The 24,411-nt window shown below is 42.4% G+C and overlaps 2 protein-coding genes across 2 annotated transcripts in view; one reads left to right on the forward strand and one right to left on the reverse strand.

The window, feature by feature from the left end:
- Positions 1-1,248, reverse strand: part of eipr1 (EARP complex and GARP complex interacting protein 1) — a 65,339-nt gene extending 64,091 nt beyond the window's left edge. Inside the window, exons 1-2 of the mRNA XM_069662112.1 lie at positions 1,086-1,248; positions 771-854 (exon numbers count right to left, since the gene is read on the reverse strand). Coding sequence (XP_069518213.1) covers positions 771-854; positions 1,086-1,127 — 126 coding nt within the window. The 5' untranslated portion in view covers positions 1,128-1,248. The remainder of the gene's footprint in view (positions 1-770; positions 855-1,085) is intronic.
- A 169-nt stretch (positions 1,249-1,417) lies between these two features.
- trappc12 (trafficking protein particle complex subunit 12) overlaps positions 1,418-24,411 on the forward strand; it is a 47,610-nt gene continuing 24,616 nt past the window's right edge. Inside the window, exons 1-3 of the mRNA XM_069661821.1 lie at positions 1,418-1,467; positions 1,950-3,276; positions 5,155-5,271. Coding sequence (XP_069517922.1) covers positions 1,957-3,276; positions 5,155-5,271 — 1,437 coding nt within the window. The 5' untranslated portion in view covers positions 1,418-1,467; positions 1,950-1,956. The remainder of the gene's footprint in view (positions 1,468-1,949; positions 3,277-5,154; positions 5,272-24,411) is intronic.

A 24,411-nucleotide genomic window follows, 5' to 3' on the forward strand; every position in this document is an offset into this window, starting at 1 on the left:
ACCTAACACCGTATCATCTTCATTGGCCTCCCTGCTGCTCACCAAAGAGTATAATGTAAGTTCTTTGTGAGTACTATTTTTTACTAGCCCTGTGTCCGGTGCGTTTGTGACATCAGACGGTGAAGTTGCAGAAAAGAGACCAAAAGGAGTATTCTCCACTGTCAATGGGAAAAGACACAATCTGCATTTATTATACGATCGGTCTTCCCGGGAAGAACCTGCGTCAACAGGCTAATTTTGATGGGAAAGGGGTAAATATGTCAGCCCTGTTATTGACTGGTGGCCAGTCGAAGGTGTACCCCGCCTCTCACCCAATGACAGCTGGGATAGGCTCCAGCCCCCCCGCGAAACTGAACAGGATAAGCTGCATAGATAACGGATGGATGGAATTATGCATTTTAAAACTGTTGACAGTTTTTATAATTTATTCACACAGTATCAGTTATGAGAGTTGGCCTGCTAGGTTCAAAATAAGTTCCTTAGTTTTTCCAGCATTCATAAATAATGACAGTCTTTTTTATTGTTATTTTCTGTTCTGTTGAATTTCTGAGCTCAGAAGATGCTCCATCACGTATCTCTCAAAAAGAAAGAGATGTGCAATAAACAGTAGGATATTTGGAAAACACTTCCTCTTATTATCCATACACCAAAACAGGACAAAACTACATGGGAACACAAACTAAATGAGTATAGTAAGGGCTGCCTGTTGCCTCCTGTAGACAATGAGCTTTAAATTGTATGAGATGTCTGTCATGGAGTGTTTTTCTTACCTGATTGTCAAATTTCAGTGACTGTGTGCCCACGAGGAAACGAATGGCATCAGTTTCAGCTGTCTGGGCTGTAAGTGCTCGTGCCTAAAAGGAAAAACATAATAACATGAAGTTACCTTCACATAAACGCGTTTTTGGAAAAAAATATAACAACATGACATAGTGAGACATTCTTCCATTCGGACTAAGAGAATGACATATGCTGGAGCTAGACATTGCTAATATACAGATACAATAGATAGGAATAGAGCTGGCATTCACTAATACACCAGTAAACAGTAATGAATGGTGTAACACTGCAGCAGAAATATGTACCTGGAATTCGAGACCATAAATGACAGGAGCGTCGTCCTCCATTTTTCAGCGTACCGTCCCGCTTCTAATATTTAATTTAAAACAAATAACGTCGTCTTGCGTTAAAAACACTTACAAAAATTACAACTGTGCTACGTACTGTACACAACACAACACAGGATCTGCACTTCCGCGTTTTAAAACTTGGAAAGATGTGTGGCGCAAGTAAAATACGTAACGGCAGTCGGGCAACGGAGTACGGGCTTTCAAAAGTACGTAGAGGAAGTCAAGAATACCAAAAACCCCGTTGGGTGAGATTTGTCTGCTCTGGGTTACCATACATGTAGCTGTATCTCAGAATTGCGCATGCCCACTAGAGTTCTAGCTGTCAGTCTGCAGTAAGGTGAGTAAAATAAACATAATCGAACATGTGTTGCGATTTTTTGTCATTGCGTAGCGTATATACAGCACGCTAGTATGTTTCTTGTGTTTTCTAAAGCGTCAACAGCTTTTAGTGAAGCATGTGTTGACATTTGCAACCAACTGTTCAACTATAGCTTACGCTAGCCAACCGGCTAATGTAGCATTAGCAAGCTAGCCAGTATCAAAGAAACAACAATCCAACGATTTCTCGGGTAACGGTTCTCTCGGGACAGGACTTAAAGAGCAAATCTAACAAAAATATGACAAACTGACACGTTCTCTGTAGCTGCAATGCAATGCTGTCAATAGTATATTTTATTAAAATAGCGTTTGCTTAACGTTACAGTGACAGGAAGTGACTGCTATACATTCTGTACAGTGTTGCCTTGAATCCTGGTCAGTAACTGTCGATTTAACATCAAACAGTTAATGTTTTTTATTGCTGTGTTTAATGGTCAACAGCAGTAAGATGGATAGTGATGAGGCTCCAGCTCAGCGGCCAGTCACCTTGGACATCACTGTAGAAGATGTAACCAAGGAAGTCACAGCCCCAGACCCTCCGGAGCCAACCACCAGCCAGACCCCATCCAGAGACATCCTTCTTCCCCAGGAAGACAGCATAGACCTGGGCGGGGAGTTTGTCACCCCGCAGGAGGACAGCAGTGCTACACCTTCTGAGAGCCTGATGGACAAACTCAATGACCAGATGATGGAGAGTGTCATGATTTCTGACTCACCTAATAACAGTGAGGAGGATGATGTAGCTCCCATTGACTCATTTCTGGATGGAGGAATTGAGGAGGAGGAAAAGGCACCAGAGACATCAGGTGATAATCCCGAACAAAGTGAAATTGGACATAATACAACTGAGATTACAGTTTCAGTGGAAGATCAGGAGAAAGGTGTTTCTGCAGAGATAGTAGAAGAAGACACTAAGGAGCAGACAGAAACACACAAGCAGGATGCAGCTTTTGTTTCTCCTCAAGTCGACATACAGAGCCCTTCTGATTTTATAGGAGAGGAACTAGCCCTACAAGAAGCTAAAGGGACGAGCCCGAAGGAAGAGCCAGTGCCTGTGTGCACCATATTTAGCCAGGGCACTCAGCCGAGGTCTCTGGTGCCGGATGGCTTTCAGCCTACTCTCATTAAGTCCCCCAGCTTCAGCATGGGGAGTGGTGGGCCAAGCACTGAGGCAGTGACCCCCAGCAAGCTGACACCCCCCCTCGTGTGCCAGCCCAGCCCCAGCCTCAGTAAGTTCTTCACTGACAATGGACAGTGCAACCCAGCCACTGACTTCTTTGATTCCTTCACTGCCCCCTCCTCCTTCATCTCTGTTTCCAACCCAAATGCTGATGTCCCTCCTGGTACCAACCCAGCGCCGATCGCCCCCACCCCTGAGCGCCAACTCTCCTCCACCTCCTCCTCCATCTCCACCCCTGGAGGGCCTCTGGACTCTGGTGCTCCCACACCTAGCTCAGTGTTTGCCCCTGCCCCTACTGAATCCACCACCAAGACCCAGCCCCCTCCAGTCCAAGCAGTCCCAGCTCCGACTCAAACCCCGGCCAGTCAGCCGCAGCCCTTCAACCAGCTCCAGGCTGTGTTCTCGGGCAATGATGACCCCTTCGCGACAGCACTGAGCCTGAGTGAGGTGGACAGACGCCATGATGCCTGGCTGCCATCTGAGGAGACCAGGAAGGTGTTGATCTCTGTCGCCACACAGCAGTACAGCCCAGCGTATGTGGAGACCAACAGACTCACCATGCCTGGACTGAAATTTGACAACCTGCAGGTAGGCATTCATGTTCTGATAATACAACATATGTCTTAAGAAAGTGCTGGGAGTTTCTTATTGTACAGGGTAAATTAATGGTAAATTAATCATTGTTAAAGGGGAACTCTACTAATGTTTCACTTGATTATGGGTTTTACTACTCGGTGATAACAGTTGTGTGACATTGAAGAGGAGTCTTCTTAAATTAACACAAATGCTGACATAATGTGGTGATTTCATTGTGTAATTTTGATCATTTCTGTCTGTCTGTTGCTAGGCTCCCAGCTCTGTGTAAGTGCAATAGTAAATCACTGGAGTAGTTGTTTAGGATAATGAGAACACATACTACTTAAAAACTGTTATTTATAGTTAAAAACTCTCGACATTAGGGCTGAACAATTAATCAAAATTTAATCTAAATCGCGATATGACCCGCTGCAATTTTCAAATCGCAGGAGGCACAATATTTGTTGAAGATAGAATGTATGACAAAATACCATTAAAATATTGTGCTGCAGAGATGTTCAGGCCTACGCATTATACACAGATGTAAGTATCAAATATGTTACAGATCACAGCAAAAATCACACCATAATCTTTTTAATATATTTTTCAATGAAAATGACAATAATGATGTAAAATTGATCATACCCTTTAATATCGCAAATCATATCGAAATTGCAATATAAGTGAAAATAATCGCCATTAGATACTTTTTAAAAATCGTTCAGCCCCACTCGACATCAGCTGTTTTTTTGTTGCTGCGCTCTCAGTGGAATATGGTCCAACTTTTGGACCACTGCCGCGCTCATCAATGTCACTTCTCCCTCACCGACCAATCAAAACCAAGAAGGGACGGGACTTCTGATATCAACTTGGCGGAGGAGAAGCCTATCCTTCAGTTTTTTTGAGTGTATTATTTCCAGGTGTAGAGCTGCAGCTAAAGCCAGGACACGATTCCTTTCCATTATTTATTTATTTTTTTTTCGTGAATAAAAGCAAATATTAATCATACAGAGCATTTTAAAACAGACTAAACGATCACTATTGAAAGAAGCGGAAGTGTCACCTGACACCTTTCGTAACCTAGCAACAGTAAGCGCCGGTGAGAAGTGCTCTGTAATTGATGTCACTGGCGCTATCAGTGCAAAAAACGCAGTTGGACACAAGCCCTTGTTTTTGCAACCACTGCAGTCTCCCCCTGCTGGCCATTAGGAAGAAAACAGGTTCAAGTTGCTTCTGCATTGGCTTCAGTGTTTAAAAGTATTGCAGTTGAAAACAACACTCTCTCTTCACATGTTTGCTGATTGTGTTTATCTATTAGCCATAGCACACATTTGTCCTTGCTCCTGGGTCACAATTTCATGTTTCTTTCAAATAAACATCCTCAGAGCTCCTTCAACAGCAACACTTATCTGTAATATCAACACGGATGGAACCTCTGTTTACTTATTTATTCCACTGAATCTGTTTTTCGTCCACCTCCAAGCTCAGATTGTGTTCGTTATCCCCTCACAATGTGTCTGAATACTTGCTTGAATAAATGAATAAAAGTCAAAGTTTCTTTCCATCATTTTGGAGTTTTTACTCACTAAAAGCCAGTTTCCGACAAACAAATTAGATCAGCTCTAAAGCTGGATTAAAGATGGCATTTTGTGCCGTCTGTTTTCTGTTCTGCTCCTGTTCAGGCCTAATATTGTTTTATTGATTGTAAATTTGTTCAAATCTATTGATGGTCAGATAAAGTGTTTTATGACCCCTTTCCGCTTAAATTATTGTAGAGAACTACCAAAAACAAGACATGATCAGATTTATATCCTACAGTTAGTACTCAGTCTAATAACAACTTTCAGATCAGTTTTCTTCTGTTCTTTATATTGATGTGTGTGTTTTCAGGGCGATGCTGTAAAAGACCTGATGCTTCGTTTCCTGGGAGAACAGGCAGCGATGAAGCGTCAGGTCCTCACCGCCAACTCAGTGGAACAGTCCTTCACAGGCCTCAAGCAGCTCATCGTAAGTCACTAACTGTCCTCGGTGTGTGTGAATAATTTGTTCATGTTCACTTCTGAGGCTCAGAGCATCACTGACTGTGTAATGGCAGCGTGACATACACGCAGCACATTTAAATTTGTAGTATAGTCATTATTATTTAACTGTTGTGCTCATTATTGTTAATCTGTGTTTGCATGATTTGCATGCAGCTCAAACAACCTCTCAGTTTGACGTTTCATTCTTGAATTTGGAAACATCTGTCGACCCCCCTCAGGGTTCATTTTGTGCTACTTTGGTGCTATTTTGGCTTCTGCTACCTCTTTAAGTATTGAACAATTATCACACAAATCATCAGAGTAGTTATTAATAGTTTATATAAAGTGTCTCTTTGGTATAAATGATAACAAGCTCATGGATATTACATAACAAGGGTCTCAGCTGCTGTTTAATAAAGGGTCAAAGACAGTTTTATCTTCAACAAAACAATATGTAAATGTGTTTTAATATAAATATTAAATCAAAAACTAGAACTGTCAACTAAATATGCAAATAAATGTTAAGTCAATAGGAAATCAACTTAACTTCTGTAAGCTGTTATTTACTTGTACATATTCTCTGTTGGTCAGATATTCTCCGGTCAGGTGAGACACAAAATTTCACTGTTAACCCACAATGTTCAGTGCTATCTGTGGAGGCTCTCCATCCAGGTGACACCATCCCAGCTGTAAAATACGGGGGTGGCAGCATTATGTTGTGAGGTTGAAAAAGAACTGGTGAACTCCAGAAAATAGACTGCATCATGAGGAAGGAGGATTTTATGCAGATACCGCCGCAATATGTGAAAACATCAGCGAGAAATTTTGAAGCTTGGTAGTTGTTGGGTCTTCCAGCAGGACAGCTATCCTGATCTTACTCCCAAAGTAAAACTATCAGAGTGGCCATCACAAAGCCCTGTCTGGAATCCAATCTAGAATTTGTGGACTCAGCTGTGAATTAGGGCTGCACAATGAATCGAATATTAGTCCCGATCATGATTTTAGCTCGCCACGATTAAATCACTGATTGACGTTTAAAATTCTCCGCCCGTAGAAAACTCTGCTGCGTATCGGAGACCGGTGATTCAGTTTAACGAGTGATCATGTTAACTGGCAGCTTTCATCCGAAGCAGCAAGAAACAATGATGTGCAAAGAAGTCATGAAACCTGCGTCTGCGCTGCAAAGCAACGCGACTAACCTGTTCAAGCAGCTGAAAAAACAGCACAAAGTGCAGCATGATGAGTGTATGAAGTAGGGCTGTCAACGAATATTCTAAATTCGAATGTATAACCGAATTGTGATTAAAAAAAACGGATATTCGGATATTAAAATTAATATTCGATGTGAAAAAAATCTGCCCTACTGCGGCTGTCTCGCGAGATCTCACGTGTTCTCGCGTGTTCTCGCGTGCTCTCTCTTGGTTATGGAGCATCTTTGAATACGTGTGTGCATTCAAAAGATAATTACCTTTAGCATTTAAAGATGCTAAAGTTAATTATTAAAGTATCATAGGTTAAAGTTTAACTTTAATAATTAACTTTAGTCTACCTATACGAGCTAATACAACAACCGTGTGGCGTTTGGTAATGATAGCCCAGCCGGAGAGACAGAGATTCTCACCCTCAGCATGACAGACAGGTGTGGGTATGTTGATTTTTTTAAAGACATGTTTATGTTTAATATAAATATATACCTGTCACAGCACAGCTTGCTTGGAGCGCTTAAAGTCCGTTCTAATGTAGTCAAACTATTTATATTGTTTGTTTAAGGTGTTGACCTTTTAAAAGGTATGTTTAAATAAATATATCTTTACAACTAAGTTTGTCTCTCGTTGTATTGGTATGCCCTATTATGGACATGGGCGAATAGTTCGCACCTGTGTTCTTTTAAAAGGAACAATCGAACGTCATTTTTGACCGCACTAGTATGAAGGCCAAGAGGAATAATGTCGCTACTCCCCGTTGCTCTGTTTATGTAAATGTGAAAGTACAGTAAAAAAAATGTCCCTAAAATGAATAAATAATCGTGATGATATTGATCAAAATAATCGTGATTATCATTTTGGCCGTCATTGTGCAGCCCTACTGTCTATATAGTATTATGAGAATCCCAAAGGATCCCTCAAAGTAATGTGGGGTATTGTTTTTAACGGTTGAATGAAAAGTTAAAAGAAAATAAAGGAGGCGTTTCACGCAAAGTGACGTCTTGTGGCAAGCCGCTCAACAACATACAGTGTCAGAGCCTGAAGCAGCTTCTCCCGCTTCAATGACTTTTGGTTGTGTGCACGTGTTTCTGGGACCATTACTTCACTTTCTAAAGGTTAATGACAAAACCACTGGCCGGTTACTGCGGCCTAACATCCCGTGGTCTCCGCATCGTGTCTGACCTTCTGACAGTCAGCATGTACAGGAAGCGATTCGACTGAAACTGCAGGACTCAGCTGACTGATAACAGTGAATCACTTGTCTTCTCTCTCTTCATATTACATCCCTCTGCTTTTCTTCTGCCAAGCATGAAAACGTGTCTTTCTTTGTGACCGTGCACTCTCAACTCAACCCCCTTTCCTGCTGCCATCTAGCTCTCTCTCTCTGCAGCCCTCATGTGGACCCTCCATCATAATATCTGACCCACAGATGACCCTGAGAGACAGTTGTTATTTAAAACATATGCACAGCAGCAGCAGACAGTGTGATGGAGAGAGGGGGAAAGAGGAGAGGAGGGTGGAGTGGAGAGGTGGAGATCCACTTGGCTCTCAAGTTCTTTTCTCCTGCTGTGCCCATGTATTATGCATGGGACTGCTGTGCATATTTCAAGGGCCTTCTGGACTTGGTGTATACACAAACACACACACACACACACACACACACACACACACACACACACACACACACACACGCAGACACACAAACAAGATGGTACTTTCAGCTTGCAGTCAACTGCACTATATGGTGTAGGTGAGTGTGTGTGTGTGTATGTGTGTGTGTGTGTAAGAGGATCATAGACCGTCTGCCAATTGGTGTGGGTGGCTCCCTGGAGCAAGAGGTAAAAGAAAGGAGGGAGACAGAGAGCTGGAGAGGTAACGCAGGCCTACAGGAGAGATGTCAAGAAATGACAAGCAAAGAGAGAAAGAAATGTTGTGTTTGTGAGAGATATGGAAGCAGAGGAGGGCTACATCTGGCTCTAAGCAGTAAACACACACACACACACACACACACACACAAGTTTAGCCTCTGAATGTGTGTGTTTGATTATCATCTTGATTATTTGTAGTAAACGAACATAAACATCAGCGTGTTCTGATAACATGCAGACCCTGTTAACAAATAATACGATTCAATTTAGTACAATTAATTAAGATCTATACACAGATACATTTTCTTGTGTTTTTGTTATCAATGTAACAAGTTATTTCTATGGAATAATTATGGTCTTTTATAGTTATTATGAACGTTATAATTGTTAGGACTGACTCTGTGTCAGGACAGCCATGCCTCTCATCTTCATGCCTTTCAGCTTTAGTGATGTTGGGAGTTTTTTCCTTGACTTAGTGTAGTGTGCAGATCTGTGGCTCCAAACTCCAAATGATCTTCAGGTCAGAACCGTTTCACTCCGATCTGATCTGTCCGCTCAGTTTGGAGATTCTGCCAAAGTTCTGGCCACACCAAGCTCCTCCATCTGCCTACACAAGTCTCATGTTTTGCTTGTAAGACGCTTGTTTTTCTGTATGCACCACATATCGGCCAGACATTTAAATATTTTCTCCTTTATTTATTTATTTATATATATTATTACAGATTATTTGTTTGGCTTTTTCCTTTAATCGATAGTACAGCTGACGAGAGACAGGAAATGTTGGGAGGAGAGAGTGGGGTGTGACATGCAGCAAATGGTCACAGACCGTGAGTCGAACCTGCCACCAGTGTGTCGGGGACTGTAGCCTCTGTATATGAGGCGCCTGCTCTCTAAACTGAGCTAAACCAGCATCCCAGCAGTCTAGTTTTTTTAGTGTTTGAAGTCACGTCACCTTCCTTTGTAAGGATTTTAGTCATGAGGCTAACATAAACAGCAGTTTGGCTTGCAGCCCCGGCAAAGAGCATCAGAGAGATGTTTTTCAATGTTTTTATCACTTTGTTTAGAAGAGAAGAAGACCTGGATAATTAGGGTCTGTGTCCACTGACAGTGATTTTTTTGCGCCAGCAGCCCCTATTTTCTATACAAAACCAGTGCAGTTCAGCATTTTCAGCACTCAGCGTCCTCAGCACAAAAACACCCTCGGTGTCAGCTGTTTTTTTGTCGCTGCGCTCTCAGTTGAAAATAGTTCAACTTTTGGAACATCGCCACACTCGTCAATCTCGCTTCTCCCTCATCTACCAATCAAAATCAAGAAGGGACGGGACTTCCGATATCAACCTTTTCAACAACAATGGCGGAGGTGAAGCTAATCCTGGCGTTCACTGACATTTATCTCAAGCACCAAGAGTTTTTCGAGGGCACAGGTGAAGAGCTGCAGCTAAAGCCAGGACACGATTCCTTCCCATCTTTTTTATCTTTTCTTTGTAAAAAGTCTTGAAAGCAAATATGAAGCATACAGATCAATTTAAAACAGACTTAACGGTCACGACCAAGGAATCCAGACAACTTTTTTAACCTAACAGTATGCGCCAGTGAGAAGCGCTCTTTAATTGAGTCGTGGGTGCTGCCAGCGCAAAATACAGCGTTAGTGGACACAGACCCTTATTCTCCTTGTGAATGAAGAACATTGAAGAAGAACATAAGCGCTGAAGGCATCCTGATCTAAAAACAAGCTGAGCCCCAAGTAGTGTTGAAAAAACACAACATTTTAACATGAAAGTTCAGTGTTTTAGCAGTTTTAATATTTGGCTCCGTTTGTGTTTTACCAGTTGGATAATTTGGCTCCTGGTAAAACCCTTGAACCATGATCACTTAAGGGTGTCTGTGACGGTTCTCACTCATCCAGGTCAAGGTCATTGGAAGTGAAAGAAAGTGGAGCTCCGTCCACAAGGCAGTTTAGAGCTGGTGAAGCCTTTCTGATGAGAGGTGAAACATCTTCAAGAACTGCAACCAAGTCCAGTTGCCTTCTGATTAAGCTTTGAAGCTTTGATTTAAATCGTTTGTTTGTCCTCAAACATGGCTGATATTGCTAAATGTATTGCTAATGTATTTTTACATCCACACTAGTGATGGCCATCTTTCATCCTTAATCGCACTAGAAAAAGGCTTAGGTTTACACAGATGAATGATGAACCACCATGATATATTCCACACCTTGTGCTGCAAATGGGCACGAGAGCCAAAGACTTATTTAAAACTATGAAAACCAGTTTAATCTGATCCTTGAAAGGGAAATTCTTTTCGCACTCGCCTCTTTTTCACTTGGACTCTAAAGGTCAGAGTCGGCTACAGAGCAGCTCTCTCGCAGCTGCTTTGGATTCTGTGTCTCTTTCAAAAACACTTCAATGAGGCTGATGATGGCTGACACAGAGACTTGAACCCCGGGCCTCCAACTGAAGGACAACATCTCTGCTCGCTGCATCAGCATGGAGCCAGCATGTCCTGTTCCCTAAGAGGGAGCTCGGTTTGGTTTTGCTGGCTGTGCTGACATGATCATCATTCATTGAGTCACTCCAACTGATGAATGGATGAGACACCATCTGCCTTCAACATCTACTACCATCCTCTTGCATTCTAATGATTTACTTAACAATATATTATACAATTTCCAAACTTCTGATATCTAACAAAGTCATAGATCAAAGCTGTCGTAGGTGACGTAGCTTCAAAACATGGGAGGAGTTTGAAATTGTTTGGTTATCAAAGTTATACAGTGGCCAATTCATTAGCTAGCCACTTTTAGCCACTTGGTTTCATCCGTCGTATGTGTGATAGCATTCACATGTCAGGGGTATCAAGTACAGCACATGTATGTGTTTACACGCTTTAAAGACGATACGCTTCTCTGTATTTGATGTCAGCTACGATCGTCACGGCCTTCTGCATGGATAGAGCTTGTAGTTCATAGAGCTTTATTCTGCTGTGTGTGTGCGTGCGTGTGTGCGTGTGCGCGTTGAGCTCTGCTATGAGCTGGCAGAATGAGTCATGCTGCAGACCCAGAGTGTGACTGCACCCACTGCACACTCGCTCCGTTCATACATACATGTGCACTGAGTACACTGTGAACACACTGAAGATTACAGGAGACGAGGAGGCTGCACTTCCTCTTCCTCTCTCTCTCTGTTTCTGTGTCTCTCTCCTCTCATCTGGTGAATGTGGACATCACTGTAGGAGAGCGGTCATTACACTACTAAAAGCAAGCTCATTTCTTCTTTCTGATGAAGCCTCGAGTAGTTTAAGACTTCACATGCTTTTGTCAGGCATACTTTTTCTTACCTATAAAATGCTCTGCTTGAAATAATAAATTGTGTCTGATAATTTTTTTCTGCAAAACATCCAAAATCCTCCCAAAACATCTCCTCCTCCTCCCTCATTAAAAATTCCTGAATTTGCACAGTCCCCGCCCACTATGCACATTTCCAACCGCCCCCTCCACTGCGAAAACAAAACACGTCTCTGCCATCGTTTAGCGCCAAATTGTTGAAACTTAGCTAGCTTGAAATGTAGTAATTAGTAGTAGTGAGTTTGCAAAAATTGCGATGGCACTTATAGCTGGCTTGTGCATCGTTGAAGTGGTTGCCATAGGTTACACATAATGATATGCATAGCATCGCCCCGTCCATTAACGGGATTGGCTCCTTAGGTTTGTGACGTCTCAAACCTGCCAATCTGAAAACGTGTTGTTCAGCCTGTCCTAGGTACACTGCAGTTTAACAGCAGACAGGCCCAGCCATGGAGATGACTGCTGATGTTGTCCCTGATATGTCTTGTAGCTCATGAGAAACACCACATGGAGATGGTTACAAGGTTAAACACTGGATTCTCACTGGAGGGGGTCTTTAACCTTTTGGATGGACTTTTTGGTGAAATGGTTTTTCTTTCAAACCATTTTGATGCGATGAGATGAAGCCCAAGCAGCTATCGGCTCCCCTCAGATTAACTGGTGTCAATTTAGAGGTGGAAAAAAAAACAATGTTGGATTCATGTTGGATTCATGAGCGACATGTTGCAAGCACATGGATTGTGTAAAACCTGCAGAACAGCAGATAGACAAAGAAACTTTGAAGAGAGTTGTAGCTAATATACACTCTTTAATATTTGTTTTATTATCTCACATCATATCCCTTTTGTAAAATTGAACAATCGCACATCGCAATTTTCTCTTATTGTGCACGCCTATTGAGTGCCATGATGTGGTACAGGTTTCTGATGTAGCCTGTTATAATTACAAATGCCAGCTCAGATATTTTGCATAAAATCAAACTGCTTCAAGCATGTCGAGCAGACTGGACCAACAAGTCCAGGAATAAATCCAACTGTACCACACATAGTTTAAAATAAACAGTTATAACCAAGATTTCAGGATGATTACTTTCAATTTGTCCTGAAGGGAAATACTTTAGATACATGGCTAAAGCAGTTTGATCGTCTTACTGTGTTTATCTTTGGCCATTGGACTTGGATGAAGCTTTACCTTGGCCTGTATCTCTATACTCTTGGGAGTTTAATGTCATAACAACCAGAATTTGAGCAAAACTACTTAAAATGAGCGGGAATAAACTATATTATTGTAATATTTCCTTTGCAATGTTAGGGAACTATTTTTAAAGAAAATGTTGGTGATCTAAAATCAGACGTTAAACGATCTGAGTCTGGCTGCCTGTCCTGGCCTCCCCTCTCTCTCTTTGTCTTCTCAGTGACCTCTGCTGTGTGGTCAGCAGTGGGCTTGTCTCTGGCTCAGCACCACCCTGGGCTGGACTCATCTGTCTCTCTCATTAGCCATCACCCCCTTCCTCTCCTCCTCTCTCCCCCTCTCCCTCCTTCTCCTTCATCTCTGTCTCTTTCTCCTCTCCCTCTGTACTTTCCACCAGAGACTCTAACCTCTCTTTCCTCCCACTGTGTGATGCCGTCTGGGCCCGAGGCCAGCATATACGTGTGTGTGTATGTGTGTGGGAGAGAGAGAGAGAGAGAGTGAGAGAGAGAGGCCCACCTTGTCGGGGTCAGACAGACACACCCCCATAATCACTGCAACGACCCAGCTGCTGCATCGCACTTTGATATCATTGCTGTAACCTTTACGTGTCATTATCGTAACCTTTTTACATAGCTGTCATTTCCGCCACCGGTTACTCTTACAGGCCGGGGTCTAGGTAATGCACCGTCAGCTCTTGTAGCGCTGAAGGGCATGTTTAAACCTTAGTGCTAGTTGTTTTCACCTTGCTGTGTTTGTGTTGGCTGTGGCCATATGCTCAGACCCACAGGTAAAGTACAGAGGAAGTTTAGCCTGTTGGTCTGCCTGTTTATTTCACCTGTAGTCTCTTTTTTGTGCTTCCTGTCAGCATTCCTGTTGATGATCTTTACAGTGCATTTACAAAGTTATAGCATATATCTGGAAGGACACAGATCTTAGTAGTAGCTGATGGTCACTGTTGTTTTTTCTGTTTCCTAATCATACTTAATTCCTAGCCCACTTTTTCCTACTGGTATGCTGCTGCAGCTTTACTGGCTCTAGGCTTAAGGATGGGCACAAGAACCAGTATTCTTTGGTACCAGTACGTGATTGGTCAGTACCGAAACTACAGATAAGCACATGGGTAAACGGTGTTCCTATCAGAATTTACCATTAACATTCAGTCTTATTTAATGTCGTTTTTATTCAATCGTTTCACTCTAACGTAGCTGGCATCCGTCCCCTATGATGAGGAAGCTGCCGGCATCAGGCAGGGACGTTGCATTGTTGTGGTCTCATGCTTTGGAAAGTCTAGTAGGTCTACACGGCGGACAGAGCAAAGCGTTCGATAGTTTGGGCTCACTTCACCAAATTTAACGCTGGTGCATCTTCATGCAATTTCTGTAAAAAGGTAGCTGCCTCTAACACTCTAACCTCACAAAACATACAAGTTCTACAGTCCATAAATCCGAAGCAGTGAAGCGTGCTTGACTGCTTTAGCATAGCGGCTAATGCTAACGCTGTTGCTAGCGTTACTGTTAGTATGTCTAACTGTCTGTGCCGCCTCCGAGTCCCGGTGGCTTCGATGGCAATCCTGCAGATGGGACTAGCCAAACTAAAAAGTGTTAAAACACATGGTTGTTATAAGTAAGCCTGTAGTTATTCAGTCACTGTTGTTAGCTAGCTTCGTTATTAGTACTTCTAAGTTATGTTCCAGTTTAACAACTTAACAAAAGAAGCGATCTGACAAGCTTACCAAATGATTGGTCAGCTGAAGAGGTTTAGACTGTATAGAGGAATTTTTGGCGCCCATCAAAGACGTTTTAGTAAAAGCCAAAGAAAAATCGCCAACATCGCCAAAACTATGAGAATTATTTTAGTAGTTGAAAAGAACGTCCCTAAGTGTTTTCAAAAGCAGTTTGTCAAACAGCAAACGGAACAAATGAAATGCCATTTAATCAGTCAGCAGCCATATCACATGTGGCTGAAGCTCCTGCTTTGTTTTGACTGGACCACATTCTCCCTCTGTTCGTCTTCAGGGGGCAACTTGAAATCAATCAAAAGCTATCTGATACAATTAATGGGAAATTAACTCTTTACATTTATTGCATCAAAGAATTTAGATAATATTAATTACTATAAGTTACAAATATTATATGAGTAATTAGAGTTGCATCTTTTATAGTTTCTGCAGTGTTGCCAGATGTACGATAACAATCATATTTGTCCGATAATTTTGCCCTCTGTACGATGTACAATTAGTAATGCAAAATGTACGATAATTTCGGCCTTTCATATGAACCCACAATAACAGTTCAGCGATGCTTCTGTCACTCATTGCATCTCTGCGTGAGCGCGGCTTGCCAGCAGCTTCCCTGAACGTTTGAGGATTTATGCAGGGATGTGTGGCTATTTCAAAAAACAGCGCCAAGCGTGCGGCACAGCTAAAAGAGTTTCAGGAGTTCTGACATGTTGAGCCTCATAAACCTCCATCACAGAGCCGCCGGCTCTCTCTGCACCAAGTTGTCAAGCGAATGTGCACACAGTGGGACACTCTGAGGCTTTCCTTCACCAACCAGTGTAGATGTGGTGCTTTTATTTTGAAGAGTAATAACAGAAGGAATGACTGTGTAATGGGCTGCAATTGTGTGAAGCATACAGTTGCCGCCTTGTACAAGGGACAGGACCTCTGTGTTGTTACATTAATATGGTCCGCAGGGCATAGTTTTTATATTCAGTGAGATATTTTGACCCGATCAAATCCGATCATTTTAAAGCTGCAGTGCGATATTACTGTATTCTCAGTCTGGTAACACTGAGTTTCAGGGGGATTGATAGAAACAGAAACTGGCATCATTCTCATTATACCTTTAACGACCAACAATCTTAATTAGATAAATAACTTAATATAGTTATGAATAGGCTAACAAGACCATGCACTGACTTCTGTAAATAAGGTCACACAGACTCATTGTCTTTACTGTAACAGGACCGCTCGTGCTTACTGTCGTGAAGATTCATCCTCCTAAAGGTCAGTCTGAGCCAGAAAAAAACCTGTGAATCAGAATCAAGAAAGTCAAATGAAACAAAAATATGAGACGATATCTTATAAATATGTAAGTGTAATGGAAGAGTTGTATAGTTGTGTAAGATTGACCAAGATGATGGGAGCGTGCAGATAAACATATGAAATGCATCGATTATAGTAATGTACAATATAAACAGACTTCTTCATTCTACTTTAAATGATTACAAACAGAAGACTGTGTGAAAGATCGGTCTATTTGGACCATTGTCATCACCTGCCCCTCTCTTCGTCCTGGTTTTTAGCACCTCATTGTGCTAAACATTTGTGCTATTCGATGTGTTCTGACAACAGATTGTCGCACAGCTCCTGCTCCTTCCCCATCTCACTTCGTCGTAGTAATCAGTCTGTGTCCCGCATCTCAGCAATTATTTTTAAGTCTGAAGTAACAGAGAAACGATGGCCAACCAGTCCCCATACCTTTTCGGTCAGCATTAACTTCAGGTCTGACAGTATAGGAAAAACTTCCTGTGTGTGCTGAACTCCAACAGCACTCTCAGAGGAAAAAGGAAGTGGGACATTTCTGTTATTGTTGACAACAAAACCATCAAAAGCTCTCCAGTAGCCCACTAGTCAATCAGTGGTTGAAACCACCCAGAGGAGCGTCACTTAGAACTCAGAGGCTGTGCTGAACCGTCTCAGGGAGTGTTATGTGGAGTTCTCTCACAAGCCATGAGCGAGTACAGTGTCCTCACATAATATATTATGCAAGTTTGTGTCTCATCATCTATCAGTGTTACTGTTTGAAGAGTCCAGCGATTGCCTGCGGGAGACAAAATGGCTGCTGTGTGAAGTTCGTATCAGTACGGCAGCCAAGCAGGCCGTCCTCCAGCTTGAGGCCAATCTTCTGTCCCTCGGTTCAAGTGTCTGTAGACCAACTACAGAGGCATCAAAGTAAAGTTAACCGCCTGCTGTAATGACTGGCACGCACTTTTAGCATATTACAATTGTGTTTTTTTCCCACACCCTCTGTGTTATCCAAAATGTCGGGGCTTAATTGAAGTCGCATGGGAGCTCCCCGTGTTAACCAAAGTTGGTGTGAGGAGCCTTTTTAAGTCCGATTCGCCTTCAGGCTCCAGGTCTTGCGAGAGAAGAAGTGGGCGTTCGTTTGTTCATCAAGCTTTGTCCTGCAGGGGTTTTTTTAAACTCTCCAAAGGAAAGGCACACTGAACTCTTGATCTTCAACACATTTTAGAAGCCTCACCCCTTTTAATCACGACCAGACTAATTATGTATCCGTGTTTGTGTGTGTCTGCGGGAGAGAGACGGAGGACATAGTGTGTGCACACTCACTGCACACATTTTTCTCTGTTGATATGAGTATGTAGAAGTGTGTGTCTATGAAACATTAAAATACTACTGAGTCTAGATTGTTAATTACAGTCAATGAAGCTGGATATTTAATGTTTAACATGCTTAAAGGGGATTTGCAGTATTTTCACACCTGGGCTTTATTTGACATGTTTTGGGGTAAATTAAGTTTCGGGCAGCCGTGTAACAACTGGTAATGACTGAAAGCACTTAGGCTGGTCAAAGTTCGAGCACTAAAACGTTCATCTTTTTGCTACCCAATGACTCAACAACATTACAGAAAGGATCCCTTCAAAGATAGACGTCATATTTTAATCCAAAAACAACGCTTACATCGGTCTCTTCAAAGCCACCAGACACCACTGACAAAAACAGCATTTTACCTCACAGAATACAGGAGTTGCTGGTCTACTGCTACCTCAGTCAGTTTATGCTAATGTTGGACTTTTGTGTGTTATTTTTTTAATCTAATCTATATACACATTTTCTACATAGAAGTGTAGAATCTGTAGGCAGGGACGAGGATTTTTAGGAAGTGTTCTGGTTTCCGTTTGTAGTTTGCTTTATGTCCGAGTTGTATTGACCAATCACGTATCAGCAGACTGCGGCGTATGCAGGATAGACAGATCTGTGTGGAGAGCAGAAAGATGGGGGACGTAATCGGCCATGATGACATCCCTGCTCCCATCATCTGATCATTTAGCGTCTTATTAATCTCTATAAACAGACTTCTGCATCTAACAGCTAACAATCTGTTCTAGATCAGACAAATTCTTGAGGTATTGAGACAAATTCCTTTGACATTGTGTCACGAAAGCTGTTTAGCATTTAGATTTCCCGACCTCCTCGAATGCATCAGAAACGGTGGATCCCAACTCCGTTCAACAAACGTCTCATGTTAAAGTAGTTTTCTTCTCCTCTTGAGGACAGACCTGACAAAGCTTCATGTTGTTCCTAATCTGCATCATGATGTTGTTCTTTCAGCAAACTGAAGAGCCGTTAATTAAAGTCGATCACAAGAAAATCTGTTTCTGTTTGGGCTTCATCCCACTGAAGTAAGCCAGAGTGCAGCCTCTGTGTAACTTCCTGTTTACAGTGAGACTGAGACTCAGCACAGACAGATGAACGGGCGCTCCTCCGGGCGATGGGATGAACCAAGAGATGACGGCGTTTATTTTGCAGACACATCTGGAGGGGAGATTGATCTGAACACACGGTCGCTTCTCAAGCTGCTGACTGGACTGTAAACAATGCAGCGCACAGAGAAGGAAGTCCTGGCTGGAAGTCCTTATCGCCAAATGCTAGCTAAACCGGAATGACTGCAAAATTAACAGCGACTCCCAGAGGATGTATCGTCAGACAATAGCTAACTGAATGTTTGTTTCATTCACAATAACACAAAAAGCTAACCCATCAAGGCAGTGGTACGCAAGCAACTTGTGAGTGGAGTCTGGTGGCTTTAAAGAGAGTGACAAAAATGCTGTTTATGAGAAAGTTCAGAAAATCTTCTTCCTCTTAAACATAAAGGTCTATTTCTATAGCAATCCTTTCTGTAATGTTGTCAGACACTTTACAATTAACAATCAGAGCCTGTCAGTGGCAAAAACAAGAACTTTTAGCGGACGTACTTTGATCGGAAGGATTAAGTTTCAGCCATTGCAGAGTGTTTTCAGGCTGACGACTATGAATCCTTCTGATGCCAAAATACGTAAAAAGAAATTGCGCCCAGATTAATAAATACTCGATTACCCATGAAGGAATCTGCAACTTTAAAGATATTCGCCTGGGGATATCAATCAGAGTTACTGGCTTACTTGTCATCTGTCAACATCTCCCTCATTTGTCAAAGTGAAGGCTGTTAGTTTGCTTTTGTCCCCTCTGTAGTCAATGGTGTGCACCAAACCTCTGTAGTCAATTCCTGGTTTAATATCAGTGGCAATAAATCACCATGGTAATGCCCCTTCATTTGATTTAGGGGGGATCTGATTATGTCTTATTGCGGAGTCATTTGAGCGAAGCTGAATTATTAATCACCCTCAGCCTATTGTTTTTCTGTTTTTATTTTCTCCCAGCTCCTTTTCTCTGTTAATTGGAATCATTCAACCTGAGCATACAAATCACAGCGCCACCGGCGTGGTTTGAATGACTGTTGGCATTCATGGCAAGCTACCATTAAGCACTTTGTGTGTTCTTCAGTGAGGAATAAGTTCACCTAAACTATTTCACTCTTTAGTGGGGATGACAGTGAAGGTTGGTTGATTCTCTTCTTTAGTCCAGACTAAAATATGTCAAAAAACTAGAATTTCCATGAAACCTGGTGAAATTATCAACGGCTCCCAGAGGATGATCCTAAATATTTGAATGATTCCCTTATTTATCCTCTTGCACCAGCCCCTCTGAGAAGTTTTCTACCTGATAGATAAGCACCAACGTTTGCATACACATTGACGGCTCCCAGAAAATGTATCTGAAAGACTCTGGTGATCCCCTGACCTCCCATCTAATGCCACCTTGAGTTTGACATTTGGTTTAGGTGATAGTTCTCGATAACTATCTGATTTATGCTTTGAAAAATGGTACAGACATTTATACCCCCACTTGATAAATTGCAATAACTTGAGCGATCCCGTAACTTTAGTATTTAAACTTAGCTTACACTTTTACACTTACTTGCCGTTCCCATACTTTGGGTTATGATTAATTTATCTGTCAAACTATCAACATTCCCATCAGCCTTAACTGTGTTTTTAGCTAGTGTAAGAATGCTAACATACCACACTAAGATGGTAAATATTACCTGCCAAACGCTAGTATGTTACTGTGGTCATTGGAAGCATGTTAGCATGCCGAAGTGTCGCACAATGTAAATCTCTTTCCCAATCCAGGTCATAGAAATTGAATAAAAACCCAGCAGTGTCTCTGCAGTCTTTGTGCATGGATGGATATCCATGCACGGCAAAGCTGCCACCACTCTGCTGGGAAGCGGTGAATGTGTTAGGTAGGACGTTGTTGCATGGCATAATGCGTTGTAACCACAGACTGTATAAAAAGATGGCCGACATGGCAGCTCCCTAAAAGTGAAGCCAAACCCTCTCTATCGCCCCCTGCTGACTGGCTGCAGTATAGGTCATAAAGCCCGCCTCCTCCATGTTAACAGATGGGACATGAGTCAAACTATAAAATCAAAATACACATCAAATACATTTTTGTGAAACATGGTTTCTGTCATTATAGTTAGTTCTTATCATGCTGATTTATGTCCAAGTGTTCATTTTTCTGACAAGTTTATTTTTAATTAGTTTTTCGATGCTATAAAAATGATTGACAGCTCTGTTGACAAATACGGCTCCTGCAGCCAATCATTTCCTGATTAGCAGAGTGGAGGACGATCAGCGAGAGGAAACGTAACTAAAACAATCACTACAGTCCCTGAAGTTTCCATACCTGTGAACGTTAACCTCAGACCAACACAGAGAAGCTGTTCTGCTGTTAAACACTCATAATATCCAAATGTTGTAGTGTAGGCTAGTTTATATTAAAGTGTTGCATTACCGACAGAACGGCTCTTATGTGCATTCCCAAAGTTTTGTTTGCATTAGCAGCGACTTGCCACATCTCAAATACAGCTCCATTATGACTGCATCTTTGTCTTGGATGACAAGGTTACAGATCCTTCTTAGTTGTGGCGAGGACATTGTCTCAGGTTGGCCTTGGTCTGCAGGACAACAAAGGCGTGATTCAGTGTGGTCTTCTTCTGTTGTTGAAACCATGTGATCGTAGATTGGCACTGTGTTGCTAAATCAGCCTACACAAGCTCTGTAAAAACACTATAAGAACTTGAGCTCACAGTGTAGACGAGACTGTACTTTTTGAATGTTAGATCATCATGTTGAACACCATCTAATCAGTCATTGTTCCCACTCTTTTTTCATCAGCGGGGTCAGAGCTAAGGTTCAAACATCTGAGACGACAGTGGAGCAGGGAAGTCATTATCTCACATCAAGGGCGCTCACAATTGCATACTAACCTTAATGGAGTCTGACCCTGCGTTCCTCTGGTCACAAAGCTCGCCTCTCCACACACAAAGCCTGCTGCCGTCTACTACAATCACAGCTTCTGCAGTATGCCTTTAACGTCTGGTTCAAGACCTCAAATTATAGGCAGGCGGAAGATAATATCATACCATAAAGCTATGCGTAGCAGTAATGCTGCATCGTTACATAAGGCCTGAGCTGAAGTTCACTTATCCAGCTTTCTGGGTATTTTTTTACTTTGGCTCCTTGCTGTGCGTCTCTGCAGCTCCCTCGGCTCTCAGCTCTCTCCTCCTCTCTACTACCCACAGCTACTTTCTTTCCTCTTGCAACTCTTGGTCCAGAGTTTCTGCTTTATGTCTCTGATCCACTATGGCCAACTCTGACTTCTGCGCTCTTTCTCCACTCTTGGGCCAGAGTTCTTCCATCCGTATCCTCTGCTGGATCTCCTTATTCCTCTGTGCCCTGACTCAACTCCGTGTGTGTGTGCAGCTACATCACTGCTGGCTCTTCACATTTCCCTTCCTCACACTGCATCCCAATCTCACCTAGAAACACACGCTCTCTCACCTGTCTTATATTGCCCTGTGGCAGGGCAGCGGTGTACTGTAGCGTACTGTAGGAAATGTGTGTGTGTGAGTGTGTGTGTGTGTGTGTGAGTGACTGCAGCTGCTTTTGGCCGTCCAGGCTGCCTCCTCGTTTTCAGCTTCATTTCCCCCCCTAATGAAGATTCAGAGGCAGCGCAGCTCCTGGTACAGGGCAGGGGAGGAGAGGAGAGGAGAGGGAAGGAAGGAGCGATAGAGGAGGAAGTAATGACAGCGGGGAAGAGAAGGGAGGCAGAAACGAGAGTCGGAGAGGAAGATGGAGGGAGAAGAAAGTATGGTAATATCCTGAGGAGGAGAGAGAGGCAGGCAAGAGAAAGAAGGTGGAGGAAAGGAAGAAGAAGGGATGGAGAGAGGGCAGCACAGAAAAGAGAAAGAAAAGGTGATGGATTTTATGATAAAGCTGGGTAGAAAGAAAGTAGCCCTCTTTCTCTTTCTTTCTCTCTCCCTCCTCCTAATTAGCTCTGTGTCTGTGATGAATGGCGCAGCACTTAGGACCCAATCGGAGAGCCGACCTTGTTATGTGTGTTGACAGGGTGGGGTGACTCTACCCCCCCCCCACCATCACCACCACCACCTCTGTCCCCCTCTTACCTATTGTACCACCTCCTGTGGAAGCAGATGCTGTTGATATCTGGGTGTGTGTGTTTGTGTGTTCGTGTGATTGGGCAACTTGAGTGGCTGGCAGTTCTACACATCGGTGTAAACATCATCTGCCTCATTTCATATGCAGTGACTTATGTTTTGCAGAATGAAATGTCACATTACCAGTTTGAGTTGGCTCTGTCATGTTTCTATCTAAGCTCTTCTGTGTTATCTCCTGTACATTTGGGGCCATGAAGGTGTTTGACTTCGATTTGATTTCTACATCAGAGGACCTGCTTTTTTTCTTTCTTAAATCGTCTCCGTTCAAATACGTTCTGTTTTATTGTTTCCTCATTTTTGATTTGAGACTTGATTTAATGTCACATGAAAAAGCTGAGAAAAGGTACAGTTCATCTTTGATTTATTTATTTATTTATTTCTTGCTTTTTATCGTGAAAATGTGAAGACAAAACAAGTGAAACACAACACATACAAAACGTTACCAAGGCAGAAATCCAACAGACAGAGAGACAGACAGACAGACACAAGAAAAATACAACAGAAATCTTTGATTTTATTACATGTTGGATCATATTTCTGTAAATTTATCCAAACATCCTATCAGAATTTGCCCTCCTTCTCCTACTCAGGTATGCAATTTGTCAGCTTTTCCCAGATATACTATATATTCCGTATAAACTTTATTCCATATAAACTTTCATGTGCTATTAGATCTGATTTTTGGCACCTCAGGTGCTCTCACCTTTGGCATAACTAAGTGATAAGTGGTTAAGATAATCTGTCAAAACTGTTTTCTTAACGAGCAGCTCCAGTCCTGTTTTATGACGTATAAAATGCTCTGCTAAATATGTTTAATTACCTTGTAAAAATCCTCCCAAAACATCTCCTCCGTCTCCCTCATTAAAAATTCCTGAATCTGCATAGTCCCCAAACTGCCCCTCCACTGCGAAAACACGTCTCTGCCATCGTTTAGCGGCAAATTGTTGAAACTTAGCTAGCTTGAAATGTAGTAATCAGCAGTAGTAATGTTAACGTGAGTAGTCAGGAGTGAGTTTGCAAAAATTTCGATGACGGTTACAGCTGGCTCGCACATCGCCGAAGTGGTTGCCATAGGTTACACATAATGATATGCATAGCGTCACCCCGTCCATTAACCTGCCAATCTGAAAACGTGTTGTTCAGCCTGTCCTTGGTACACTGCAGTTTAACAGCAGACAGGCCCAGCCATGGAGATGATGCTGATGTTGCCCCTGATATGTCTTGTAGCTCATGAGAAACACCACATGGAGATGTTTACAAGGTTAAAAGCTTGATTTTCACTGGAGGGGGTTTTTAAATTCTACTTTCCACCATTTTTCATTATTTGTTTTGTTTTTTTTGGGCTTTTGCCTTTATTTGATGAGACAGCTGAAGAGAGACAGGAAACATGAGGAGGAGACATGGGGGGGATGAGACAGACACCGGGAGTCGAGCATGCGACCAGTTTGTTGAGGACTGTGGCCTCTGTACATGGGGCGCCTGCTCTACCAACTGAGCTAAACCAGCACCCTGTGCTTTGTTTTTTATCAGCAAATGAAGTGATGAGCTTAACAATATTCAGACCACTTAGAAAAGTCTCTTCTTTGTTGCCTCAAAAGTTGATTGCGACATTTAATGCTTGATTGTGACTCCATGTGTCTGTCTGAAATCATTCACTCACTCACTGTTTCTTATATAAACTAGCAGATACTTACTGCTTTTCTCTGCATTCAGCATTAAGTCGAACTAAATTGAGATTTCAGACACGTATGAATCACCACCATCATTCTGCGTCATCACTGACAGCTGTAGTGTCTCACACCTGCCTCACAGTCTGGTGCTGAGGATGGTGTGATACAGATGAATCTTTCCAGGTCAAGAGTGAACCGT

The sequence above is a fragment of the Semicossyphus pulcher genome, unplaced genomic scaffold (assembly GCF_022749685.1).
Source record: "Semicossyphus pulcher isolate SPU_LCO1_2020_fin unplaced genomic scaffold, fSemPul1.0.p SCAF_14, whole genome shotgun sequence".
Taxonomy (NCBI): Eukaryota; Metazoa; Chordata; class Actinopteri; order Labriformes; family Labridae; genus Semicossyphus; species Semicossyphus pulcher.